The sequence below is a fragment of the Acromyrmex echinatior genome, chromosome 6 (assembly GCF_024713525.1).
Source record: "Acromyrmex echinatior isolate Ae372 chromosome 6, ASM2471352v2, whole genome shotgun sequence".
NCBI classification, from domain to species: Eukaryota; Metazoa; Arthropoda; class Insecta; order Hymenoptera; family Formicidae; genus Acromyrmex; species Acromyrmex echinatior.
Genome location: NC_141857.1, coordinates 3,184,126 through 3,211,923, shown reverse-complemented (window position 1 = coordinate 3,211,923; position 27,798 = coordinate 3,184,126). Strand labels below are relative to the sequence as shown.

At 35.9% G+C, this 27,798-nt stretch overlaps 2 protein-coding genes across 2 annotated transcripts in view; one reads left to right on the top strand and one right to left on the bottom strand.

Annotated features, from left to right (window-relative positions):
* Positions 1-27,798, bottom strand: part of pygo (pygopus family PHD finger) — a 91,555-nt gene that overhangs the window by 48,037 nt on the left and 15,720 nt on the right. The gene's annotated exons all lie outside the window — the stretch shown is intronic.
* The window catches only part of LOC105145410 (lachesin), a 58,716-nt gene continuing 38,141 nt past the window's right edge, over positions 7,224-27,798 (top strand). The window contains exons 1-2 of the mRNA XM_011054913.2: positions 7,224-10,325; positions 17,312-17,445. Coding sequence (XP_011053215.1) covers positions 17,313-17,445 — 133 coding nt within the window. The 5' untranslated portion in view covers positions 7,224-10,325; position 17,312. The remainder of the gene's footprint in view (positions 10,326-17,311; positions 17,446-27,798) is intronic.

The following is a 27,798-nucleotide window of genomic DNA, read 5'->3' as shown; positions in this document are numbered from 1 at the left end:
TTTGAGTTGGTCGCCATCCGCGAGAATTTCCCGACTTCTCGATCGTCGAGGAAAACGAGTCCGGTGTCTCAAAATCATTTTTTGAAGTTCTCTTCATTTTCTTATATCCTATTTTGTATCATTACACAGAAAGGACGATTTTGTTGAAGTATTTAAAAATTTAGCTAACAGATCCGACAATTATTTTGTTGAATCATCAAAATAATTATGCAAAAAATGGTTACTTAAACTGATTGAACGAAGAATATCAAAACTTTTTGCAACATTTTATAAATATTACAGATTTTTACATAATTATAATATTCAGACGCTTACTTGCATTTCAATTTGTTCAAATATAAAATGAAGAAAAAAGTATCACTTTATTTTTCATAAAAAACTGGCAATAAAGTGGATGTTAAAAACTTCCTCCGGAAAAGAAAGAGAAAGTTTCGAACTTTTCGTATTAGAAAAATTAATAATGGAATACTATAAGAGCCCTTACGTATAAAATTTTCACAACTGCTTTATAATGTTGCCATGCTATATTTTATTCCACGAAAAAAAAAACAGATAATAATACATCAACAATTATCAGAAATCGGAGAATAATAAAGTGGCATTTTTTTAAATTAAATTCAACAAAACCAACTACATTTATGTATTCCACAAAATGAAATGTATGGATATGTAGTGAAGTAATAACAATATTAGTATATAACCTTCTATCAATATTCACACAACTTTTAATGGGTTAAAACCTATTTGTGTCTCCATGTAACACGAACGGTAACCATCACAGTAATTATAGATATTCCAAAGGAAATTTGATTTTCCCATTTATATATTGCGATGAAAATTCGTCTGTAGTTCGTTTTACCAACAAACCGATATAATTAAATTAACGGAAATATCCAATTTTGTGACAGTTAATATTTCTCTTAGAGGGTGTCCAAAAGAATCGGATTTACGAATATAAAATTCTAAAATTGTTTAATTAGTTAAAGAATAAATTTCTATCCAAGTATAATTTGTCGAGTTTCTTTATTTTACGCGCGATAAAAAAAATTCCTATTTCGATTGAACGTGGCAAAAACATATCTCGGCGATTTTGCGTGAAAGAAATCACAATGTATGGCATTATCGCTCGATGACGAGAACACGATCGAGGAGATTAAAATTCCGTTCGGATCTTACCTCTCTGTGCATTCCTGCGTTCTTTTAAAACCACGAAATCCCGATCTCCGTTACTAAGGTAACCGTACATCGTTGGGAAATCACTCGTAAAACCGTCATGGGCGAGTGCGAAAATGTCCTGGTTGCTTTACGACCCTGAGTCTCCCCAGAAATCGTCTTGCGGCACGTTGAGCTCTCACCCGATCGAATTGTCTTTTTATCGTGGCGGCTTATTCGTGCCGCTAAATTTCGGAGCGGCACCCGGTACATTTAACGTCGTTCATCGCGCACCACCGATGCACGTCGATGCACATGTCGTCGCCGCGGTGCACGATACGGGCACCGACGTATCGACTTGCATTACACACAGTACACATACTAGCCCACATAAATGCACACGTTCGCGCAACATCAGCTCGAATGTGAGTACATGATCGAGCGCACATCATTCGTACGTTATACGTATTCACGCGCGCACGTATACTGTTATTCGAAAATTCTATGACAAAGAGAACAGACGCATTAAGGCCGGTTTTCATAGTTCTTATATTTTAAGATCATTTGATTATTAAATACAGTTCGAAGGTATCATGCTTAAACCAATTAGAAAAAAATCTATAAAATTGTCTTAAGATTTATGATATATAATGATATTTAAGATATATAATGCCTTAATACTAATACGACTCTCTGATTGGGTCATGACATTTTAAGACTGTACTTAAGACGGTTCCAAATATTAGATCCGACTATCGGACTACGAATACTGCTCTTAAATACAAAAATCAGCTACGAATATCGATCTAAGACCGATATTCGTAGTCGATACTTATTTCAAGATCGTCTTAAGTTCAGTTTTGAGATGTTACGAACCAATCAGAAGGTCACATTAGCATCTCAAGATATTACTAAGAACTATGATTACCGACCAGAGAGCTGCATTAGTATCTTAAAACATTATTTAAGACGGTCTTAAAATAAGAACAGACTACGAATAAAGTGTATAAGAAAAAATTCTATTAGGTCAGCATAGTCAGATCTTATATTCAAGACCGTCTTAAATACAATTTTAAAAAATTACGAACGGTAATATTAGCGGCATTCATACCTACTGAAGCAAATTATTCACGCTTGTTCACTTCATTTGGCGATTTAATATATATTATTCTTAATTAAAACAAAGGAAAGAAATTACCATATAAAATGTACCTTCTAATATTATCAATAATCAAGAACACAATTGGAGCGTATGGAGAAGCACAAGTCCAATGTAAACGTGGTGGATTAACTTTTATCTTAAGACTTTCCGGCCCGGAGAGATAGAACTGTGGCTGTGAACGTCTGTACGTGTACGCGACGTGTGCGGTTGAAGATAAGCTGGCGAAAATACGCGAAGTCACGTATTTTATGAAATATATACTACGAACGTACACGTCTGTGTGTATACGTATGCATTCATACTTTCTGGAAACGCGCGAATGTACGTGTGTGTAGAATTTTGGCGGCATTAGTAGGTTGCGCGAAAAGGTAAACGCATTTTCCGGATGGGCTCGCGAGAGGAACGGCGCGTGCACAATCCTTCCTTTCCTCTGCCCAAGAATTTCGCGAACGACAGATCCGACTTACATGCATGTATATATGCGTGTGTGTGGGTATGTGTGTGTGTGTGTGTGTGTACACAAGAGTTGTATGCAATTTAAACATACGCCAAGAATACAGACCGCGGTGCGCAGATAACTGTTTGCAGATAAAAATTAAAAGTAGTATCACTCGTGTGTACCAAAGAAGCAAGAATGTTACTTAACTGAATAACTTCTCTCTCTCTAGATAAAGAAAATGTTTAACAACTCTAAACAATTTCTTTCTCTAGAAGAAATTTTGGAGAGAGAAGTTATTTAATTAATTTGAGAGAATATTCTAATTATGATTTATATTCTCTAAATTTAAATCGGTGAGTATTATTATAATCACTGGCATCAATCCTGATATAATAAGCGAACAAAACATGAAATCCTCAATTTAGCTAACTTTTAGTGTCTGAATTCAATGTATATAATACTGATTACGAAGATTGGCATTATCGATATTTCGTGCAAATCGGTATTTTAATTATATAATGCTCAAATTTTCTTTATTTTTTATAAAATTTCGGTACCCAGTATATATCATTAAATATAATCAGTGATTCAAATTTAGAAAGTAAAGAATATTCGCTCACCCTGGTGTCGAATTTTAAATGTCAATATGCATTTCTAATATTAAAGTGCATATCGGTGCCGACGTGTCGAAATATCATCAGAAAGTCATCGATGTGCTTTTCACAGTATCACATCTATTGCGGGCTGGCTGGAAAGTCGACGGCGAGCGGACGCGACGAAATCCGATATTAAACGCAGTAGATAAATCACTCCCAGATTTATGCAGAGGGTCCGGGAAAATATTTTCGGACTGTGCTATACGAGCTGGCACTTCCGCACGCACGTTTTATTTTTCAAACGTGATCGAACAGACGTTGTTATTGAGTTCCAGTGAACGTACTTGAGCAACGAGCAGCCCATGATAGCGCCCATGTAGTATCGAAATTAATTCGGCATATCGTAATAACGAATAATTTTCTTCGCATATTTACACTGTAAATATCAAACGCGAGCTTCCGCGATTTAGATAATATATATTTTTAATAGTCACGAGTCGTGCGATGAAAAAAAAAAAGGATGGGACATTAACGAGTCGTGAAAAGAGCAAAACAAAAAGAAAGTTAGAAACACCGCAAAAAGACAATCCTTCCTTACTGTTTTCAATTTTCATTAGGAACATAATACGTTTCGGACTTAATTAGCGTTTATAAAGTAGGTTAAAGCATTTTACTGCTGCAAGCTTTTTACAGTTACAGATCGCAAAGTCCGTTGGGATATTATGCTCCTTAAACAAAGTTACAAAAGAAGACATCTAGTTGCTATCGTTTTACATCGTGCGCAGCTTTATAATGAAGTTTGCAAGCAACCTCCGACCTTTCAGTTATACATGCTGCTTTATCACTATTCGAACATTTCTGAAGACCATTATTTCCTAAGTTTCTCAGTAGCAGTAGTAACTCGATATAATTCCGATCCGGATATAATACAATTTTCGATATATTGCAGTCGATAATATTGTACCTAGTATTAGATACGTAATCGCAGCTACATATACAGTTACAATCACTTTACTCAATGGTAGAGAACTCCGTATTGCTTCCAATGTACTTAAAGATCGTGATCATAACAATCTGATAAAATAAATTCCAAAAAGTGTCCCAATTGCCCATTTTCTGTTATTTATCCTCAACTTCTATACCTTCCCTCTAATACAATTTTATCTTTCGTTATTCTTATTCTCTTCTTATCCATTCTCTCCTCTCGCAAATTTTCATTAGATCTCTTCCTCCGTACATTATTACATTATTTTATTAATTTATTCTACCCTGTTCATTCTTTTAACGAGAAAAGAAAAGTAATACTGTTTATATATAAAATTTTCAAATATTTAAAGGAAACACTTTAAGTTATAAAGTATCTTAGCTTTATTTCCATTATTATCATCGCGTTATTATTAAATATATCTCATTGTTTTATTAAGTAAGTAAAAAAGAATTTTAAGCTATGTAGCTCCCAATTTTATAATTGCTTTCAACGGAGAGAGAAAAATTACGAGTGAAAAAATTAAAATGATAGTTTAATTTAAATTTCAATCAAAATTAATTATAATTGTAATATATTTGCAACTTTGGTGATCGCACTCACATGTTATTTTATTAATTGTGTTATTAATTGGCTGGTTAGCGGACACAATAAACTCTAAACCTTCCAGTTGGCTTGATTTTTTTTCCAATCGCGCGAAAACGAATTCTGAATATTTTTAATAAAACGCGTAGAATGTTCGAAGCGTTTTGCGTTAAAACTATTGACGGTCAGCGAAATAACTGTAATAATATCTGTAACTGTATTTGTTAATTATTAATGCGTGTTAGCGAGAATTTATTCGTTGACCGTAGTAATTAAATCAGGGTGAGAACAAAAGAGCATTTAGTTTAAAACAAGAATACAAAGCAAAGGCACATCCTGTATTCCCTGCAAATAATTCTTTGCTATTGTTTGAGAAGGGATAGTATTATAGTATTATCGATTTCCTCTGCACTCATTTTAACAGAGCGTCGATTCAAAGCAAACAAATTAGATTCAACATTGGTATTATTAGTAACAGTATGGATACACGATGTGTAAAACGAATTATCGATATTTTTTTTTTATGAATAATATAATATTAAATAACTCCGCGTTATACCGTACAATAGTCCAGTATATTCGTGCTTAACGTTACACTATTTCACCAGCTCTCTATTGGACTTTCAACAAAAGTTCATCTGCGAAGCATGGGGGCTCGATGCGTACTGTCGTCTCTGCGCTGAAAACGGACAATCAACTTTACTAATACATATACGTTTTGAATACGCATGTCACCTGCAAATCCTAGATCATGGATCAAAATGAAAAAAGACGCGGTACATTTGTGGAAAATTCCTTTGTCCGGTACTAACGCTCGCGATTCTTGAACAATGCGCTTGTAAATATCCGTCATTGCTACCGCAACAAATACCATTAATCTGGACCACGCGATTTACAAATTACAGTACATGTATCACGTTATAATAAATTTTATATGCATAAATATGTATTGTTCGATTTAACATACCATATTTAGATTATATTATATGTAGAAGTTATATATTGTTACAGGATTCATTTCGCAAAAGCGCAAAAATGTCTTTCCAATCATATCTATATGTTCTAAAATTTCTTTATTCTTATAGAGATAGAGAAACTTTGCTTTGGGGAAATAAGCATATGCTCCAATATCCTCATTCGCATTTCTCCATGCATTTCTTTCGATGAATAAAGGTTCAAGCACTTGCTCTGCAGTTTATTCATACGATTCAATATCTTCATTCACGTTCTTCGAAGCATTTCCTTGATAAATAATAATAAAAGAACGGGGAACTTCGCTTCCCTTTATTTGCGTTATCCATTAACGTATTGGCAATTTGCAAAACATCCTCGCAAAGGTAGATAATTACATGCCGTGTTTCTGTATTTCAAATGCAAAAGAGAATAAACGGGAATTTATATTAATCTTAACATATTTATATTGTTCCAATCAATAACGAGTTGTACAAGATACAAAACAAAGTTGTACAAATTGCGGAACAATGTTTAAATTTAATTGAAAGTGTTCTTAAATAAAATAGTAAAAAAAAAAAAAATATATCTTTTTCAAACCTATCTAAATAAAGAAGGAACTTTTACATTACTTTATCAATTTCAATCTAAATAAAAAAAATATCAATCAAATTTATCCACGTCTTATTAATTTACGTTGAAAGCATGCCTCTACAATTGGCAGACTTCTAGCTAAAAAATTGCTCTTTGGACTTAAATCTCCGTCCTTGTCAAGTACAGAAGAGTGAATCGTCGTTGCATAACGACGCAACCCGCATCGTTCGTGCTTCCAGGTCTCGCGCGGGGCTTCCGAAGCGTCGTTTCCGAAGTAACGAGCCATTACTCTCGGTCAGATTGAGGCTGAGGTTGCAGTATGTTTTTTCGATAATTACCAGCGTACCCTTCCCGTCCTGCCCCCCCCCCCCCGTCTTCGACGAACGAAAACGTCCACCGCTAATATTAAATCAGTCGGCGAAAAAGTTGGCCGTTACTCCTGATATCGAGCGTCCAATTATCGCCGACGTTAAATCAGTTCGAAGCATTGTTTCCGCCCGCGGAGAGGGTCCCTATTAAAAGTTAATGCATTTGTCACACGAACCGCGCCACTACACACAGACGCACACTCACAAATGCATTTGCGCACGCTGTGGCTCGCTGGTTGTTAGGTTTTTAATGGATTTATGATTGAGGAGCACGACCTAAAAAATTCTCAGCCTCCAGTGGACGAGGGAAACGAGCATCCTAAATGAATACGGTTAATCTCGTTGCGTCCCTTCATCACGAAATAACCACTGCGTGGGGAGGAGATGCGAAATAGAGTGTGTGCAAGTGTGAAAGAGAGAGAGAGAGAGAGAGAGAGAGAGAGAGAGGAAGAGAAGAGGAAGAGGAAGAGGAAGAGACGCTTGGCTTGCACTTCATCAACTCGCCTTTCTTTTAATAAGCACATCGAGCTTTGCGGTGAGCCTCCTCCCCTCTCTCTCTCTCTCTCTCTCTCTCGTTTCTTATTTTCCTTTTTTTCCACGTCAAAACGTGCTTCTAACCTCTCTACATTTATCACCGCCCACTGCAGCTTAAGCGGCAATTTTGTAGCGCGCTATGCATGTGCTTGCTTCAGCCGCCCCCGGGCAATCCCCTTAATGTGTACTTTTTCTCACTGTCATAATTGAGGAGCCGCCCGAGAAGGAGGCCGCGGTACTATCCTCGGGAATGTTCTTCTCTCATAAATTTCGGCCTTACGCCTCGCAAGTGGCGCGGCTTTGTACCTCGGCGCGCCTCGTGTTACGAGATATTAGAAAAAATTTTCGCGATTTTTCATGTGGCCCCGACGCATTGTACTACACTAACCGAGGAGCACTCGGTCGTTCCAGGCTTTCGACTAATTCGCAGACATAATTTCATCATCGGGAGTCTATTTCAATTTACTTCCATCACGTGGATTGAAATGTGTTTGAAAGAGTTCTTAAAAGTTAAGTATTACATTTTTGACACAAAGATGTTGCTTTACATCTTTTAATATATTAAAATTAAGAATGTACTTCAATGTTGATAAAATAAACTTCATATTAATGTTAAGTACGATTTTGGAAACCAAATTGATTCTAATAAAATCTTTGAAATTTAAGTCTTCGTAATTAAATAACAGTTGTTTACGCGAATAATATTAATTATGCTGTTAATCATTTTACATAAAAGTCTATAAGTAAGGCTTAAAGTTATTAAAATTATTAAAAAAAACATTATTAATTATTTCATAGAGAATTTAAAAGACTCGGAAGAAACAAAATAAGATTTAAAATAAGAAAAAATAATTATTTTCTCGCAACGAATTATTTCAAAACTTTATATGAAGTTGTTTAGAAAATATGCTGTACCCTTGAAAAAATAAATTCAATATCTCAAAATAAAACGTTTATTTCTTTTTTTAAAGAATTTCAACTGAAAACAATCTCTCAATGAACGGTAGCTGTCATGAATTAAAAGTAAGTATCTCGCGTATCTTGGCAACTTCTTAAAGCAACTTTTAATAAGCTGGGCGAATAGCTAATTATATTATCTTTACTTTTAGCTTGGTTCTTATTTGGCATATCTTCATAGCGGCGTTTAATTCCCGCTAAACAAATTTCCGATTCGACGGACTTGCAGTAAAATTTTCATTACGATGAAAGATAGAACAAAAGTTCGCGATATGCAAGCTACTTTTGCCTTACTCTTGAAATGGCATATCTTAAAGTTTATTACAGATATAACATTATGTCATCCATTTAAAAGTCAGTTTTTTCTACGATTCGATTCATCCTTTCCTATCTTTAATGTTCTCAAAGATACTTCAGAATTTTAAATAAAAAAATCTTGTATAAATATTAATTGTCGAATTAATTTATTTATATTTTACATAATCTCTAAATTACTTTTTTATATTGACATCGTATTGATTAACTATTATTATATATGAAATAACAACAGAAATTTTTTCGGTTCTTTTCGTTTTCAGTTCAAGACATTTTGTTTTTGTTTAATTATGGAATATGTAAACAAAAGCTGAGATTTTTGTTATCTTGTTTCATCTATAATATTTACATGGGTTAATTACGTAATACTTATGTACTCTTATTTTCTTATTATTCTCAAATTACACAAGTTATATCTAATTCTACTTTTTCTGAAATCTTTATTGCACTATTACTCAAAACTCCAAACCGTGTGTGTCAGGTGCAAATGATGTGCAAATATATGTGAATATCTGCAATGTATTAAGCTCAGTTCCATGGATTCGCTAAACCCAAATGACTATGCGGATCAGTTATCCCTGCGGGACTCTAGATAGGTGTATCAATCGCGATAAAGTCGTCATGTTATCCCTTGAGATTAAATCCGAACACTAACGATGGCTCGTTCGTCAACAATTAACGAAAAAACGTACATTTGCGAACAAATTCACACGACCGCATTCGGTTCGATCCCCTGGCGCTTAGTTGTCGTCGTTCTCGTCAACGTCGTGCTTTTTCTCATTCTCTCGTCTTTGACATAGCGATCGGCACTTCAGTCTCGGGCACTCTTTTTCCCGCTCGTCAGCCGGTCGAGCACCAAAAAGGAGGACGTTTTGACCGAGACGCTTTATCGAGGGGCGAGCTGCCCGATCGACAATATCTCGACAATTCACCCTCGAGCGGAACGCTGCCGATTCCATCCGTTCTCTGCTCCTCACCGTCACGTTTCACCTCCACCGCAATCTCGTCCTCTCGTCCTTTCGCACTTCTCTCTCTTTCATTCTCCCGTTTTTCATATTTTCCCCATTTTATTTTTCCCCGGAAGGAGAGCCGGCAGCCCGTGGCTGCCGTGCATTCGCGCCTCCCATTTTTCCGGCGCGGCGGTCCGCATGTATCAAAGGTACATAATAAATTGAATATTATATCCAACGGTGCGAACGATAGAACGAGAGAGAAAAAGAGATAAGGAGAGACAAGAGAGAGAGAGAGAGGGGGGAGAGGGGAAGAGAGAGGGGAAGAGAGAGGGAAAGGCTAGAGAGAGCCAGGAGAATCAGTGAGAAAGAAGAAAAGCGATACCGTACAGTCCTGCGAGCGGGCCTGCGCCATGCGAGTTGAGCGCGTCCCGTCGCGACGAGCGTCCCGACGCCGCTCTCTCGACTCGCTCGACGGCGCGGCCAGCTCGACGCAGTCAGTACACGCGTCCCGACGCCCGGGAATGCGTCCGTTAACGGAGGGATAGTTTTAGCGCGCGAATCTACGATCGTGCGGGTGATACTTCGCCGGGAAAACGTGCAAAATTCGCGGGTTTATTCGAAAAAGGAAAAAGGAAAAAGTACGCGGACGAAAGAGAGGAAAAAAGGAACATACGCGCGTATATGGCGCGCCGTGTCATACTCTTGCCAGTATAATGCTACACTTTCTTTGCGAGGTAATATTCCTCGCAAATTATTAATTGTTTCCATCCCCCTCCCCCCCCCCCCCGGTCAAAGTTGACAGTGAAGTTAATTTATAATTTTAAATATCTTCCATTAAGCGGTGATGTTACGCTCGAGGTTCTGAATTTCTTCAGTATGACTGAAGTGAGTTTGACATGTAGATAACAGTTCATTGTCGACGTGGGTGCGGAGTGTCTTTGTAATTCGGACGACGCGATGTCTACCTTGTGTGTAAGGCTGAAGTAAAAGGCGGAGAGAAGGAAGAGATATGCCCACGTTAGCTCGCCACGATGCAATTGCAGTGCAGTTGCGTTCTTTTTGCGTGATAAGTTATCCCCGACGCTGAACATGGCAGCCGGGGATCTCAAATAAAAATCGACGCCTAAAACCGGTGTTATTGCGATGTTAACGTAAACGATATTGTTAAAAGGATGTTTTGGAGCATTTTGACGCGAGTAGTGAGTTATTGCGCTATATTTCATGTTATGCGTGGGTGCTGCAGCTTAGATAATCTTTTTTTTTCCCTCTTCCGTTATATGAATCGCATACCGAGCGCGTTTCTCGTTTCACGACGCAGAGAAAGAAGAAAGTGCATGGAAGTAAAGATGCGTGTATACTACAATGCTATACAGTTTTATAAGGAGATATATCTGCAAGCCGATATATCTGATGGCTAATGATTTCGAGGAATTTATACTTTAAAAACAAAGTTCGAATTAACATTGTTGGCTTAAATATTTTAGAATAATATTTCCGAATAATTAATATTTTATATGCATATAAATATTAATATTAATGTTTTATACGTAATTCGCAGTAATATTAATATTTACAACAAAATTATGTTTTTTTTTAAATTCAATTTTTTTAAATTTCATTTTTGTTTTCCTTTATAATCTCTGGAAAATTAATCTCCGTAAAGTATTATATTCAAATATCTTAATAACTATTTTGCAAATTAAAATTATGCTTATTTAATATAAATAAGTCTGAATAAAAACTATAGATTTTCTTTATCAATTAAACATATATAGAAGCGTAATACATAAAAGAATCCATCCGCATTTTCTAAGAATATCGTACAATTTTTATTAAGAGATCAGTTTTCGACGATGACACGGGTATTGCACAAAATACATCCATTATCGAACTCTTCGTATGTGGACATTAAAAATGCATTCGTTCGTATCTCTTCAGTCTTGCCAGGAAAAATATATAGCATCTATCTAGATAAATCGAAAGGAGCTAGGAGAAATATATAATACATTTGGAGAAAGATTGTAAAAATAATATTAAAATTCGTTTTATCAAATAAAATTCATTACATTGGGATTTTCGATATATATATATAAAATATAGATATTTCCTATAATGAAATTACGATGTATTTTTGGAAATTCTATTATCCAGAGAGTTTCCATTGTGAGATAATATTTTCATGAATATTAAACATATTTCTATATTTCTTTCATATAGAAATTCCAATTTAATGTTTCCTCATGAGAAACTAAATGTCGCGTAGCGACGTGATTATGCGAATTTACCGTCGTAGAACGTTTAAAGCAATTCTATTCAGATGAAATGATGTTTATGCACGATTTGCGTGATATCCGAATTAATCCATTTGCGCACAATGCCGGTCACTCATAAAGCAGACATATGTCCGTTCGTGGTATTATATGCTGGAATTATTCTTCGCATTTATGGAGGAGAAGCAGAGGGAGAGAGCGATTTGGTGCGACGGCGATAGCTGGAATAAATCATTCGGAGTGATATAACGTCGTCAGTATGAGGGATCGCGGAGATTCCTTGGCGCGGGACGGAATCAAATCTGCCCCATTTGACGAGGAGGTATATTATCATAAGAAAAAAAGATTATTGAGAATGCCGTCGAGATAAAGTCTCCCGGTAAATTGATCGGCCGCTTGGGAGTTTTTCCGCAACGTCGTTTCAGACGCGATTAACTCAGCTTGGATACGATTTTCGGCCAGCACGATCAATTCGTTGAGCTGGAAATCGACAAGACAGGCTGAAGAGAACGCCTATTAGGAAACGACAGTTTAAGCTCGTTGACTACGCCAGTAAATTCTTTCGTATATCACTTTTTATATTTTCTATTCGCGCGATAGGGATCAATGTCACTTTAGGTTAGCGTCTCCCGCGTGTTTCATTTATACGTATTTTATAACGATCGTTATGTATTCTGCCAATCTTGGTATTGATCATGACACGAAACGATAAACTGTTCGTCGGAAATACGACATACACAAATTTTAAAATTTAGTCAAACTAAAGAGAAATGTATATAAGCGAAAAACTGAAAGTGATGGTAGTTTTTCCTATACATATTTTATACGAATGAGAGAATGAAATTGTGGCTAATTTATTTTTGAAGAATTAATGGTACTTAAAAATTTATTTCTTTGAATTTTATCAAAAATAAAATAATCCAAGCAAAATAAATTAATATGACAAAATTCGACTTGAATTATATTATGTTAAAACGTAACAGTATCAAGTTTCGCTTAAGAAAAAGTGTTTCGATGTACTGATTAACTATTCAGTAACTAATGAAATATCAATTACTGAATAGTTAATCAGTACATCGAAACACTTTTTCCTAAGGGTTGTATATTCTAATTTTATTGTGTGTATTGTACGCCATGAATATAGATTTGAATCGATGTTTTAAATTAATTTCTAATTAATGATTAGAAAAATATAATAGAATAAATATTTTACACACACACACACACACACACACACATACATATACATGTATCGCAAGAAATCGCAGAATATGTATACTTAATTCTTAAATAATATTAAGAATCTTTATTTTGAACTGCATATGTGAGAAACACAATTACTATGTCTATTACGGTCGAAGCTGGATTTTCATTGTTTTAAATAAATCAATTTTGAATTATTAATATATATACTATATATGTAGTTGCATATACCTATACCATATTGTAGTCTTTTAGAACTGCACGCCGAATTGTTTTTCCGGATTATAAACGCAATTAGAACTACTCTAGTAATCTCGAATTAAATTGACAAGCAATTTAATAATTTGATGCTACCATCAAGCATCATATTATAAAGATGTTAATATGTTGAAACTGTCAATAAATTTATTAACTTAATTCTTAAATAAAATTTTAGGAAAATTCTTGTCATTATTTAATAATTATATTTTTTTTGTGAACATCCTATTTGTTTATAAAAGTAACATCTGCTGCGATATGACTGTTTACTCTTTTCCACTCACTTCAGCTGTAATTTTATTTTTTTTAACGTGTTGAATAAAAGATTTAGAAGAAACGTATGTACCAAGCTTCTCAGTTGCTTCTCGCTTGCACTAATCCTTTTTTCGGAAAATCCTGAAATTCCCGCAGTGAAACGAGAACAGGAAACTTTCACAGTCATTATTCCACAGTGAGGAGTGAATTTACGTTCGCGGGAGGAAAATTTGGTCGCGTATAAATCTCCGTGGATTCGTGTTTTTCGTTTAGCGTTTCTAGGATTTTAGCATTTTCCCGAACGCGGTTTCTATCACGCTACCGTACAGCAGGACCGATTGGTATTCCGGCTTAGCGGTAACACTCACCTGACTCTTTCCTGTGGCGATTGTTTGCGGATAAACACCCGTGCCGTGATAAACGTGTCTAAAAGAGTAAAGTGCCACGTAGAATTATGGAATTCTACTTGTGCAGGCAAGATTTTTTATAGAAGACCATGTTGTCAATCCCTCCGCAGTGAGTGGCTCGCAGTAATAATGAAAATCAGATTTATATAGGTGCCCGCTTTTACTTTGCGCCTCTTATAAGAAAATTACCTTTGTAAGGTGGCGTCGGATATTACGACGACGGAATAAGCAAACGAGAGAAAGAGAGAGTAAATCGGGATTAAATGATAGAAGCGATTCCGGTAATGCAGTGAGTAATGATGAGCCAGGATAATAAATTCAATAAAGGCGTATGAGAATAATGCATCCAATCGAAGAGACACGAGGCATCCGAAGGGTGGATAGGAAAAATATTTTCAATAAGAGGAGAGGGGAGAACGAGAAAAAGAGAGAGAGAGAGAGAGAGAGAGAGAGAGAGACAAAGAGAAAGCGAGCTGTGGAAATTACAGCAGCGGAAATGGAGCGAGAATTAAACTCCGAGGGACGGATTAAAATATTTTCACGCGACGATAATTGAGGAATAAAAGATTTTCGCTGTGCTCGAATAAATCAAGCGTCTCTTCGGGGCGCGCGGTCCCGGATTTCTCTCCCCCGTATCTTATCGAATCGAGATGCCGCGAAGATATATGTGCGATCCTCAGATGGAACGCGAAAGTACTCCGTATCGTCAGATTCATAAAATAAAAGGAAAGAACAAAAAAGGTAGATGCCTCCAACAAGTCTGGTACAAGAAGACGTCTGAATTTATCACGGAAGATCGATCGCGATCGATACGTCAAGATTTTACTTTACGATGTGCCGCCGAGGATTAGAGTCAAGAGCGCGAGAAAGTGCAACAGAGATCGTAAGTCGGAGATGGAAATAAAATCTCGATCCGAAATAATTTTTTTTTTTTTTTTACGTGCAGATAACCGAACGCCAGGGATATTTTCGCTCGGTCGAAGAGCTAAACTCGAGCTCAACAGCTTGGCACCGGATTTTTCCCTTGGCTTCCATCAGATAAAATTGCAAGAGGAGAAGCTGCTTCTAAAGACCCCGAGAGGTAAAAGAACCCCGAGGAAGAGAGTATCAGTCGGGAAGTGAGACCGAAATTAAGAGCTGGAGGAGGCGACGGTGGCGATGACGGGAATACCCCGTGGTGATACTAAAAAATGAGAGTATTTTCGCGAGATACAAAAGTGACAAAAGTAATCAGAGGGATATAATATCTCGGATATATCTCTCCTCTTGACCTCAATCTTTCAAAAAATCACGGCGCTTTCGTCGGTAAATCTTCCCCTTCGTCCCGGCCCGCAAAGTCCATCGATCACACGTAAGCGTGATGGGACAAAGAGCTCATAATCTGACATTGGCATGCCAAGAGAAGAACGGTGAAGTGTTGGTGAATAAGAGAAAAAAAGGATAGTCTCCGTGAAAGAGGAATAATGAGAACGTTGTCAATGCAAGACAAAACCGAGAGGGGCTTTCATTTGATGATTCCTATCGTAAATAAGAATAAGTAGTTACTAAACGTATAAGTGCGGCATATATATAAGAGTGGCGAAGAGGAGAGCTAAATTCCACATCGTATGCGGACTGAAATCTCCGCCACTAAACGACCGTGATAGTTATTTACGAGATAACGTAAAGGATAGTTGTCCTGCGCGTGTTTCCCCGAAGGGCGACGACCAACGAGCGTCCCAGGATGTACGACCCAAGTCCGGCAAAACACTTTGACGGTCGATTCTCCTCGTACATTATCGTGGAATTGCCGTGAACTTAGTGGCGTTTATACGTTGCTTGACAAATGTATCGATCGAGAGAGAAGACAAGGAGAAGCGTTCGAAAACGACGAAAAAAAAAAAAAAAAAATCAAAAGAGATACGAAAGGAAGAAAAAGGATACGGCTCGACGTGAACAAGAGGAAAGTTCTCACAACACGTTAACTGGTTCGCCCACCGCCTTCGGCGGTTCGAGGGTGGCTGTGTAGGGGTGGCCTCACTCCCGGAAAGCTTCGTTTTCTCGCGATAGGCACGGCCGATTAAGTGAGCCGTTTATCCCTCTTTACTTCACAGTTTAGTGTATAGTTTTTAGTTTTATACGTTGTGTAGTTCGTTATAAATCGTCTCATACTTTTAATCTACAAATTATTTTTGTCTCTGACAACTCTCTTTCTTCCTTTTTTGTTGTTATATCACGATACAGTGAAACTGTTGATCATTAATATTATATTTTCATTTTTCCTAATAGCTAAATCATCGTACGTCGTGAAGTTTACGATAATTTATGATTCTAAGGTTAATATTTTCCTGAGAGATTTTATTAAAAAATATATGGATAGGGAAGAAATTCTGTATCTGAAATTAATAATTATTAAATATATTAAATAATTATTAAATAAAACTAATAATAATAATTAATAAATATTAAGATTATATTAAAATTAATCCCTTAATATTAATTTTATAATATAAATTACATTTTTTATATTATTCATTTATTTACACATTCTGTTTAAAATGAATTCGCGAAAAATTACAGTTTTAATATATTATAAACTTCAACATATAGAAATAAAAAGACATAGCGACACTGTGAGACATAGTGAAACACGCGAGAGGTATCCATTTCAGTGAGATTTTCAAAACTGGGCTTTTTCAAGTATCATCATCAATAAAATGTTTTGCTTTTCCAAAATTGGCTTTTTGACGTGCAAATCAATATAGTAGCGGACAAAATATTTTCCAAGCTATACGTGAAAATATGAAAGCTTCTCTAGCAGCTTCTTCTCAATAATTTTGGAAACAATTCTATATCATTCACTGCTGATAAATTGAACTCTAATAATCGTAATTAAAGTTCCAATGTTTCAAAAACATAACGTGTATGTGTGATATAAAACATTGTGCATTTTAATACGTCTTTAAATAACCATTGCTTATATTAATACATTCAAACATTTTGGAATAATTTGCAAACATTTCGCGAGTATGCTATTATCGTTATTCGGTTGCGATTCACTTTGTATGATTAATTAATTAATTAATTAATTATTGTACAGTTAGAGTATTAATCAAAATATCTCGCGTCATATACATTACACCTCACAACAATTATCGCGGATTAATCGGAAAAATCCAAAGGCAATAAATGTCGGGAAATTTCCTCGTATCTTTTTGTAGTGTGAAATTTAAGATGTAGAGTGAAAGAGAGAGAGGGGGGGGAGAGGGAGAGAGAGAGACGGAAAACGTGAGTTGACAAAGAACGTGGGTTTGTTATTATCGTTCAGCTTTTCTTTCGTTCTTTCAGAATGAGGGTGGCACGGCTATTATTGTGCTGCGTACTTCTCGAAGACTACAGCACCAATCTCGGCGGAACGGCAATTACCAGTGACGCCATGCGCCAAGACGGCTCCTCGTCCGCGACGAATCCGACGCTATCAGGTACATACCCGTATATACTCATCTGCATATTGCCGACTGGTTTTTTCTTTTTCTTGCTTCACCGCGTCGCGCGAAAATTCTCGTTGGCGTTAATGGCACGTGCCGAGGAATGCGAGCGAGCAAACATCCCGTATTACCGTCGGGAAAATAAAAGACACTCGTCACTTCAAGTATCTTTTATTCTTGGTTCCCTCCAATAAACATTGGTAAATGTTCGGAGAGTTCTACCCTCGAATATCTTTCAACTTAACATACAACAGAATTTGCAAGACTATTCTTTATACGGGATTGTATCCTGTATAAATTTGTATTTCACGCGAATAGAAATTTTCCTTCGTTGTTTAACGTAATATGCTAATGGAAATTAATTTGGTATGTAAAGGAAGAAAATAAAACGTTATTATTGCTTTAACAAATGTTTCATTTACATATATAGATTTATTTAAAAACAAAATGTATTTCGACTTAAATTTAATGTTTGATAAATTAATATTTATTCGTTCGCTAAAATTACATTGAGACAACTGCCATACTGTTCGATTAATTAAATTTTCAATAACAGATAATTTCGAATTTTTTTAAACATTTATTACTTCTTTTACGATCGTTATATTAAAATTTAATTCACGTAAAATAAGATACTTCATTGTGATAATTTTATATAAGTATGTCAAGCTTTTAAGAGATGTAAGGAAAAAAGGAGCTTATTTCCTCAACATTTAATTTAAACGTGCGAATCCTCTCTCTCTCTCTCTCTTTCTCTTTCTAATTTCATTTCTTAGGAATCGTCAATTTGATCACGTTATATCTTCTTTAAAGTACGTCAGACGATTTTTCAATTATTTGATAAGATCGCGTGTTTCTCTCGTGTCGATGATCGCATCGTAATATTTGACCGACAATAATCGGAATAAAATCACTTCTCGTTGCGTACCAAGTGGTAAATAGATGTCATAACGTCACGTGTTTGCTACACAAGCCGGTATCCACTCCGCGACGTATGAAGGGTTTCCCCGCGGAGCATATAAAGCTTTGTGAAAAATCTGAATAATGCATTGTGAAATATTATCTATACGTGGGTAGATTTATACGGTGTTGCACCGGCGATACGTTGTCTACCTTTATCATAAAGCCTGATAATGTTCGGCGAAGAAAAGGAGAAAAATTTCCTCACGCAAATTTCATTCCGACACACGAAAGCGTGACTTAAACAGTTTAAAGCAGACTTTCGTTTAAACAAACAGGAAATCGAGAGTAATTTAATTTTTATAGTAGCAGTAGACGAAAAAAATTTACTACTTATTAAATGTTTTTCAAAGCTCTCAATGAAATTGTTACGCAATAAATGTCAACAATTAGAGAGAAAATACTTTCATGTATTACTACAAATATAACGTGAAATGCAGTTTCGTTTTTCGTATTTGCTAACAACCGGACAGTACAATCAGCTTTTGACAAATTCATCAAAGGATTTCTCGTTTCATTTTTGATCGTGCAATGATCTCCTGAATAATTCATGAAAACCGTAATTAGCAGCTTAAACTTTTTAATTTAATGAGAAAATATACGTGTCACATGGATTATTAAAGCTCGTAAAATATTTCGAAGAGTATAATGGCATTGGGCATGGCAGTGCAGTGAGTTTGCAGAGTAAACTCGATGCATACAGATTTCACGCACGTTTATTTTCACGGATTGTTCAGAAAGCGCGGCTTACAAACTCGTCAGATCACCTTCATTTTTTCCCTCTTTCGCTGTTTCTACAGCCCGGAGCGCATTATCACTCTCGTGATATTTTATAAAGTTAATCGTCGGTACATTCAGAGATACGCGGTCAGAAAATGTACGTGCGTCAAAACGGCAAAATATAATATTTTTTTTTAACTATCGATATTATATTAAAAATTGTAAAAAGATACGTGCAGCCACATACAGACGTACACATTTACATTATATGCAAACATTTTATATTCCACGTAAAAATAAGACTCTGTAAAAATGAATCAGTGTATTATTACTGACTTCAGTGCTACACTTATAACTATATCAGTGAATATTTTATACTGTTTTTTTCAGTAATAATACATTGATTCATTTTTAGAAGTTATGATTTCTACAGATTGAATCTGCAGAAAATCATCACCTCTAAAAGTAAATCAATGTATTATTACTGAAAAATAGTAAATATTTGCTGATGATTACATCAGTTATAAGTGATTATAGCATTGAAGTCAGTAATACACTGATTTACTTTTACAGAGTATTATTTAATAATACTGTATGAAAATATTATAATTAATACAATATAAAAAATATCCATTGCATTCTTCAATATATTGCAAATATAATTAAAATATATCTCCATTCTCTATCTCTATGATTAATATATTTCTTGCGAGCAAAATTTTATCACGCGAAAATACTCAGTCGCGCGTATCTTACAGTTTGGTAGTGATAAAGCGCAAAAACGTCCATAACATAAAGGAAAAAGAAAGAAAGGTATATAGAAGTTTATCAGAGTAGTCGCGAGACAAGAGACGTAAACGAGAGCGAAAGAAGAATAGAGTCCTGGTTGGCGGGGGATTGTCGACGACGTCGTCGTTGCGTCCGAAGTTGAAGTGGTTCCAGTCCGGCCCGGCATTGCAACTGGGTCCATGCCGGTTAGTTCGCCAAGTTTTTCCTTTGAGGATGAAAGATATTAATTAAACTGTCACAGACACGGTAGCGTGTGCGCGCGCGCGCGCACGCGGAACCCCCGCCCAACTTTATTTCGCCACTTACAAGTTTACCACTTAGGCGCCAGTGTATGGACAGGCGGACCACTGCAAGTCATCCTTTTACGAATCTTATGCGCACGATATAGAATAGACGGGATCACGGCAGGGCACGCGAAAACATGACGTATGCATGCGGAAGGATTGGCCAATTAAGTGTCAGCAAACGCGCCTGAGGCTTGATGCACGCCAGGAACAGACAGGTCGTTTATACAATACATTCTCTTTTTCTTCTTTCTCCTCTCTCCTTCCTGATTTTCTTTTTATTTATATTTTATATATCCATTCCCAACAAGCGCATTTCAATTGCAACTATGAGCTATACGTCTACAATATACATATGCAAATTTTTGAAATTGCAGAAAGTATGGCGTGAAATTAAATTTTTCAGATAAATTGTTTCAATTTCCAAGATAAGATATATCATTCGAATATTGAAATTATAGACCGTTGAATATTTTGAATTCTCTCGTAGTCTAAATTTTTTTAGTTTTTCTACATATTTCGGTTAAATGTTTAAAAAGAAAACGTATGCATAATAAATGGCCTTTTACATATATATATATCTGCCGTTTTCTTTATTTAACTTCACCTACTTATCTAACATCTTCAGACAACTGACAGCGTTTCCGTTGAACATTCGATAGCCGATAACCGATCGAGTTGAAACTGGAGTATTATGAAAAAAGATGAGAACAAAATGCGCACTAAAGCGAAATTTGTTAAGAGCAATCCTTTGATCTTGTACAGAACAAGTGAAGTTTCATATTTTTAAATGTAAAATATCTGCAAATGAGATTCACTAATGGCTTCATCGCGTCAATAATCATGTGTAAATATCGCGAATATTCATCCATTGATATAAAAAATCCGTTAATCCAAAAATTCAAAGAAATAAACTCAAAGAAATAAACTCGGTACAAAGTATACTCGTATATACAAAAGATAGTTTAAAAACACTTGTTGAAAGAATGTGATCTTTACGAAGATTGTTTTCGTTCCATTATTTTAAAAGTGACACAATTTAAAAAATGTGATTTTCGAATTATTATCATGAATGAATTAGGTAAAGATTACTCTGTTAATCATAAAAAGTAAACTAATTTCCGTCCAAATAGCACTTGTGTCATTCTTAAGATTTTCAAAAAGATTATAATATATAAGAGTAACACATTTTGAGTTGTGTCGTTTTTGTAAATAAAAAAGAGAATTTTCTAGAAACAACATTTAGAGTTAAAACAGTTTTGATGATCAAAGTTTCAAGAAAAAAATGTTTCAATTTGAATTTAGCTGATAGCTCAAAGTAAATATACTAAATATAAACTATTGGTAATATTTCAAATTATATTACTTTCCATGAATTATTCTGAATTTGTTATAATTTGTATGATATAAAAATCGTCATAGCTCTTAAGGATTATGAAACAAAAATAATAAAAATAACATTGTCGATGTTTTTAAGAGTATATTTTTTTTGTCAATATTATTTGATTAGTTAATAATTTTCTGTTAAATTAAACAATTTTTTTTTAAGTTGAAGAAATTTTTCTTCTATTCTGAATAACTTAATTTTTTTAGTTGAGTCGCTTTTAAAGAAACGTTTTCCGTCCGTAACATATTCCATCTTTATTCTAGTACTAATAGAGCAAATATTAAAAACTCTATCATGCTAAATAAATAATTAAAATTAAAAACATTGAATTATTTAATTATTCCTTGTACCACAATAATTTTCCAAGCTATTAATTAGTACTTCAATTAAAAATGCCTGCGGCATACAATATCCCATATTCATTTTCACATATTAATTAATAATAATAACAATTATTATATCTCATATTTAAAAAATATATATCTATTTTCAGGACATATAATTTCTTTAAAAAAATCAACAATAAATCACTTTCCCTGATAAATTATAAGTTCTCTAGAAATTAATCATATAGTTTTGTGTCAATATTCATTCATTTCAGAAAATATAACGTGACGTGCGATGATATGAAGGATAGAAACAATCGATATACCGAATGTGTTGATTTCATTCGTGTATGATTAAGAGATGATGTAATGCAAGTTGTATATGCTGCTGCTATCATTTGGATAGTGCAACAATCTTATCTGTCAAATGCCACGGTACGCGCGTGATGTCAGATTCTCAGTGTAATATACTCGTACGTGTCTATCTGCGTAATACGTGACGTCGCAATACGTCTGCCTATTCGCGCTGTGATGCGTCATTCCAGATAGTTCATAATACGGATACATTGTGTGGGCAGGGTAGAAACAGAGCTCTAAGAGCTTTCACTGCTTTAACTCATTCCGACACATAGATAAATACATTTTACATAAATGTGTGGAGAAAAATATAAATTTAAAACGAGGTCACAAATATGAAGGCAATCGATTAATTATTCTTTGGACGAATCATTGATTATTCAAAGTACACATAGGGATTATTACGAATGTAAAATAACAATGGAATCTTCAAATAGCAATTTGCAAAATGGATATTTGTCAAATACGATTGCAAACAACTCAACGGCGACTCATGAATACAGATGCATAATTAATCGTGCTTTCAGCCAGACATTGAAAATAATCCCCAATTATTTCCGACGATTAAAATATTAAACCTAACAGGCTCTACATTCATAGCAAGTAGTAATCGCGTGGTAAAATTTCAGAAATACTACTTTGATTGTCAGAAGTACGATTAAGATGCGAGATTAAAGTTTCGCATTTGGCGTCACAGGTGCAACATGGGCACCATTCCCCGACAGTATTCCACGGGGATACCTTCTGTAGATGTTAGTACACTATATTTTATATATATATATATATATATATATATATATATATACACACACACATATACGCGTGTCCACAGTATAGCGGACAAAACGTGTTTCGTTACCGTAGTTAACTGCGTTTACACAACACATCTTGTACAGCTTCGACCATCGTCTCGAGGCCATGCAGCCGTTCGCATCTGAGCACTGCTGTTAACGCCGAGGAAGCTTCGACGTAATGTGTAACGTTAAGGACGTTGGACCATGTATAGAACCAATTACATTTGCGATTATATAGGTATACATCAGTGCCGGAACATTTCCGGGATCGCAATTGCGAATATACAGGCACTCGTATATATCTTCTCGTAAGTATTTAATTGTCGTAAAATTCGAAATCACAAGCGAAGAAATTCGTCCCCTAAGTCTCTCTAAACCTCGCTTTTTAATTATGGCCTTTTAATCATTTAATATCATCCGTAATAATTGAACCTCTAACTCTCTTTTCGAGACGCGGACTTGGCAAAATTTCTTTTCGTTACTGATTGAAGAGTGTAGTAAAGCTTAATAAGTGCGATTTAACGGAAAGAAATTTTTTGCTCGAGCAGTCTGATTTATAAACGGAACTTTTCGCAGCGTTTTATTTCGCCGTCGGGGCATGCTTAGATGTAACGCTAATTAGCGCGCTAATTAGAAAGCTGTTGCAGCGCAAAATATGGAAGCCCTTATCGTATCATTTATGATTAAACAAACGCTCAAGATTTACGACGCTAACGGCGTCTGAAAGGATTTAAATTATGGAAAAAGGAACGAGATTGATTTACGCACTTAAACTTTGATGTTACATAGAACTTTCGCCCGCCGGATAATCTCGAAATTATCGATGACACTGAAAACAATCGCTCCTCGTATAGTTTGACTCCTGCAAGTCCGTCCCACTAGAGAGAAAGTGCGTATAACTCTCGAGACACTGTATCACACTCCGGTTATACGATCAGCTCCGCGCACGTGTTTGCACGGTATGTGCTTAATATTAATATGTGCTATACCTATACGCCCGAATGAGGAATAGTTTGAAGCATAGTTTCTCGCTCGCGCTCACGTACTAGTAGTAATCTTCTTACACATTAAGGACGCGCTACAGTGCAGGCATACGTGCGCGGGCTAGTATTAAAGGAACGAAGGAGCGTGAGGTGAATTGCGAGTGCGTAATATACGCATACACGTTATTTGCGTACGCGGGTACCAAACTCGGATGTATATGCACCGCGCACCCACACACACACACACACACACCCACACACACACACACACACACACACACACACACACACACACGGATGTATATGCACCTCGTCGTTGTCCGAGAGACTCAAAGTTATAAATACAATTCCGCGCGCTACCTCGCGCTTATAGCCGGACGATAAAAAATGTTGGCAGATGCGGTCGCATTTTTACAGCTCTGTATCTCTTCTGTTGCGAAATTCCCGCGCGCACTTTGCCGGTGCGCGCCGTACACAACTGCCTTCCTAGGCGCAAAAATATCGCTTCTATTAATGCCGAAATATCTAATTTTCTGCACGTCGACAGGCAAATGGTGTAGCCGTCCGTGTTCGCGTTTATTGCAACAAGTCGAATCGCATCTTTCGTAGGGATACCATTCCAAATTCACATTTACGCTCCGTGTAATGGATCCTTTGTTGCGCCGCAAACGCGGCAAACGCTGGAACGTGCTAATAATTTTTGTATTTCATGCGAGTGAATTAAAGCGACTTACGCGAAATATGTTCTAACGATGCTAACACATAATGTGCAACGCCTGCGTAATACAATACCGCCATGCAGTTAATCTCAGGCAGTTTACAACCTAAACTCCTAACTACTAATACGTATGTATAGCATGCCCTTGATTTTCAGTTAATTTCAAGTAAGAGTGGAATTTACTTAAACAGAATTTCGATTACCACTGTGAGTGGAATATTATTTTATATATATATATATAAGGTTAAAAAAAAGGAATGTATGTGCATAAAAGAGTTCCAATAGCTTTACTCTGCGTAGCAGGGTGTTTATATTAATTTTTTTATCAGGTGCTTTCGCCTTTCCATAATGGATTCGGTTACGTCATCTCGGCATCGCTCAATGTCGATCGCGTTTTCGCGAGAAACGAGAAAGAAAAGCCATCGAAGCGGCCGTTCAAGGCGTTCGATCGAGTGCGTTGAACGCTTGTAAATTTCTCGTTGACTCCGGTAAACTTTTCACCGCCGTCTCAGAAACGGTACACATTTCCGTGCCGTATTAACCGATCGACCGAGCGAGGGCAACGCGACATGCATTGTGTAACACGAGTGTATGCGTCATCGACTTGCATACGGTCGTATCAGTGTGTATCAGTATGCATGTAATGTTAAGGTACAGACGTATACGTATACACACAGTGTTCCTCTAACAGGCGGGAAACCTCCGTGTTCCGCATATGCGATCTTACTAATTTCCGGGATCGAAGCTTGTCTCTTCGAGAGAGTTGGACTGAAGATAGGAATCGTGGCGAACGAGAGACGCCAATAGGGAAAGAACAAGGAGAGAGTAGAACAGGTAGAAATAGAAAGAGAGAGAGAGAGAGAGAGAGAGAGAGAGAGAGAGAGAAAGAGAGGGAGGGAAGAAGGGAGAGAATTTCGGATGGACGAGGATAGCAAGAGCGTGAATTCGATTAATTAAACTTCGAATTCGCGTCGCTTCGCGGAAATGAAATTATCACGGCGTAGTCAACGGCGGCAGCGCCAAATGCATCGGTTTGAGGACAGCGAGTCACCGACACCACCATCACCACCAGAAGGTGGTTATCCCTGCAACGGGGATGGTAACGGTGGTATTTGGAGATCGAACGGTGTAACAGCTTGCGCTTGCAGAAAGGACGGTGGAATAGTAAACGAATGCGAACGATATATATATATTTACGGTTTCGAAGTAGTGCGGAGCAATAGAGAAAAGTTTCGGTAGGGATTCGAGCCGTGAGAATTTAAAATCCCGCGAATCTGGATAAGACCGTCGGACTTTTCCCCCTCGACTTCGAGTGGCGTTTCAATAATCCGCTTTGGTATCGCGCCGCTTAGCCTTCGTCGAGGCGAGGAAGAGCCGGGCAGGCGTTTATTAGGTTCTCAAGTCGAGTTCTCTTTGCCGTTGATCGATTGCCGACATCCGCCACTGGTTGTGAGAAATACGGATTTCTCTCGCCTGTTACACGTGTATACCAAAATCACTTGGAAAATTGCCCACATCACGTTTGCGTTTGTTTACGATTATCGTCTTTAGAATATAAAGTGACTACATTTTGGTTATAAAATATATAAAATTTGGAACAAGGTACGAGGAAGAAATTTTCTCGCTGTGTTTCTTCGCTCGATGTTGCAAAACTATTATTATGATTTAATTTAATTCATTCAATTTAAATAAATATTCTGTTATTTTTCTGTTATTCATTGATTATGATGCTTTTTTCAAAATTTTAATAATTTCATGTAACTTATTTTTTAGATTGAAAAATTTCCACTTATTTCAATATTCGTCATAACTTGAGAAATGCGATAAGCAAAATAAAATTAACTAAATTTTTTATAATTAATGGAAGAAGATCAGCATTTGTAAATATTATAAAAATCATATAATATAAATTTATAAATTATATAATTAATATCAATAATTAACCGTATTTTACGCATAGAAAAATAAGCGACCGAGATTATAACTGACTAATAAAGTTGAAGAAACTTATAAAATCTTCAACTTTTAGAGTGATGGTAGTTCAATAATCCGCTTATGTCATCGGTTTGGTTATAAAAAATTATGAAAATTTCGCATTTTTACATTAAAATAGAATTCAAAATAATGATAAAAAATTTTTAGTGAAAGAGGTTGTAAACATCTGTTGTAAACATCAAATTTCATCTCGTTGTCAATTTTTGTTTAAAATATTTTCATTTATATAGACTATCACTAAAAAAAATAATCTAATACATGAAAAAAATTGAAAAAATACAATTTAGAAAAAGAGGAAAACTAGAAAAAATATTACAGAATTAAATACTAATGACGATATGAAATAGCAAATCTAAAGTTAAATCAAAGTCAAATAGATTTCAAATAGATTTCAATAGAAGTAAAACATACTTAACGTGTAAACAGAGATTTATATGACGTGACGGAGATTAAAAAAAAAATATTTTATATTTATTTTTACAAATAAAGTCCGTCATAAATAAAATGACAACTTTCAAAAAAACATACACAAAGACATACAGAAAGTTGAAAGATGGTGTTTGACAGATTTATATCATCTAATCTGTCGCGAGAACGTACTGTGAATGCGATAAAAAAGAAAAGGAAGCGTATGTCATGGTGTGTACCTCCTTTCCTCCTTCGTGGCGTTGACAGCGCTGATGATAAAAATCCTTTTGCAGCCGTATAATATCATAATAACTATGTAAATCAGACCGTCCGTAGCAACCCACAAACAGAGAATCGGATATTCGTATGCTAAGCCTCAACCCGTTCTACACACCGTAGCCGCTATTTCGCTTTGACATGCACTATATATAAGCTGTTATATATCCTCGACAACGAGTCGGCTCTCGTAAAAAAGCATTATTTAACTATCTACTCTTTCAGTATTAACGGTTGCCAGCTATGGTGACATCAAACAAATCCTCTCTTGCAAAAACGCCGAAGCGTGCGGAAAGTGTGTGTGAAGAGGTAATGTAAAAATGTACGCGTATCGTGTATCGCAAAACCGC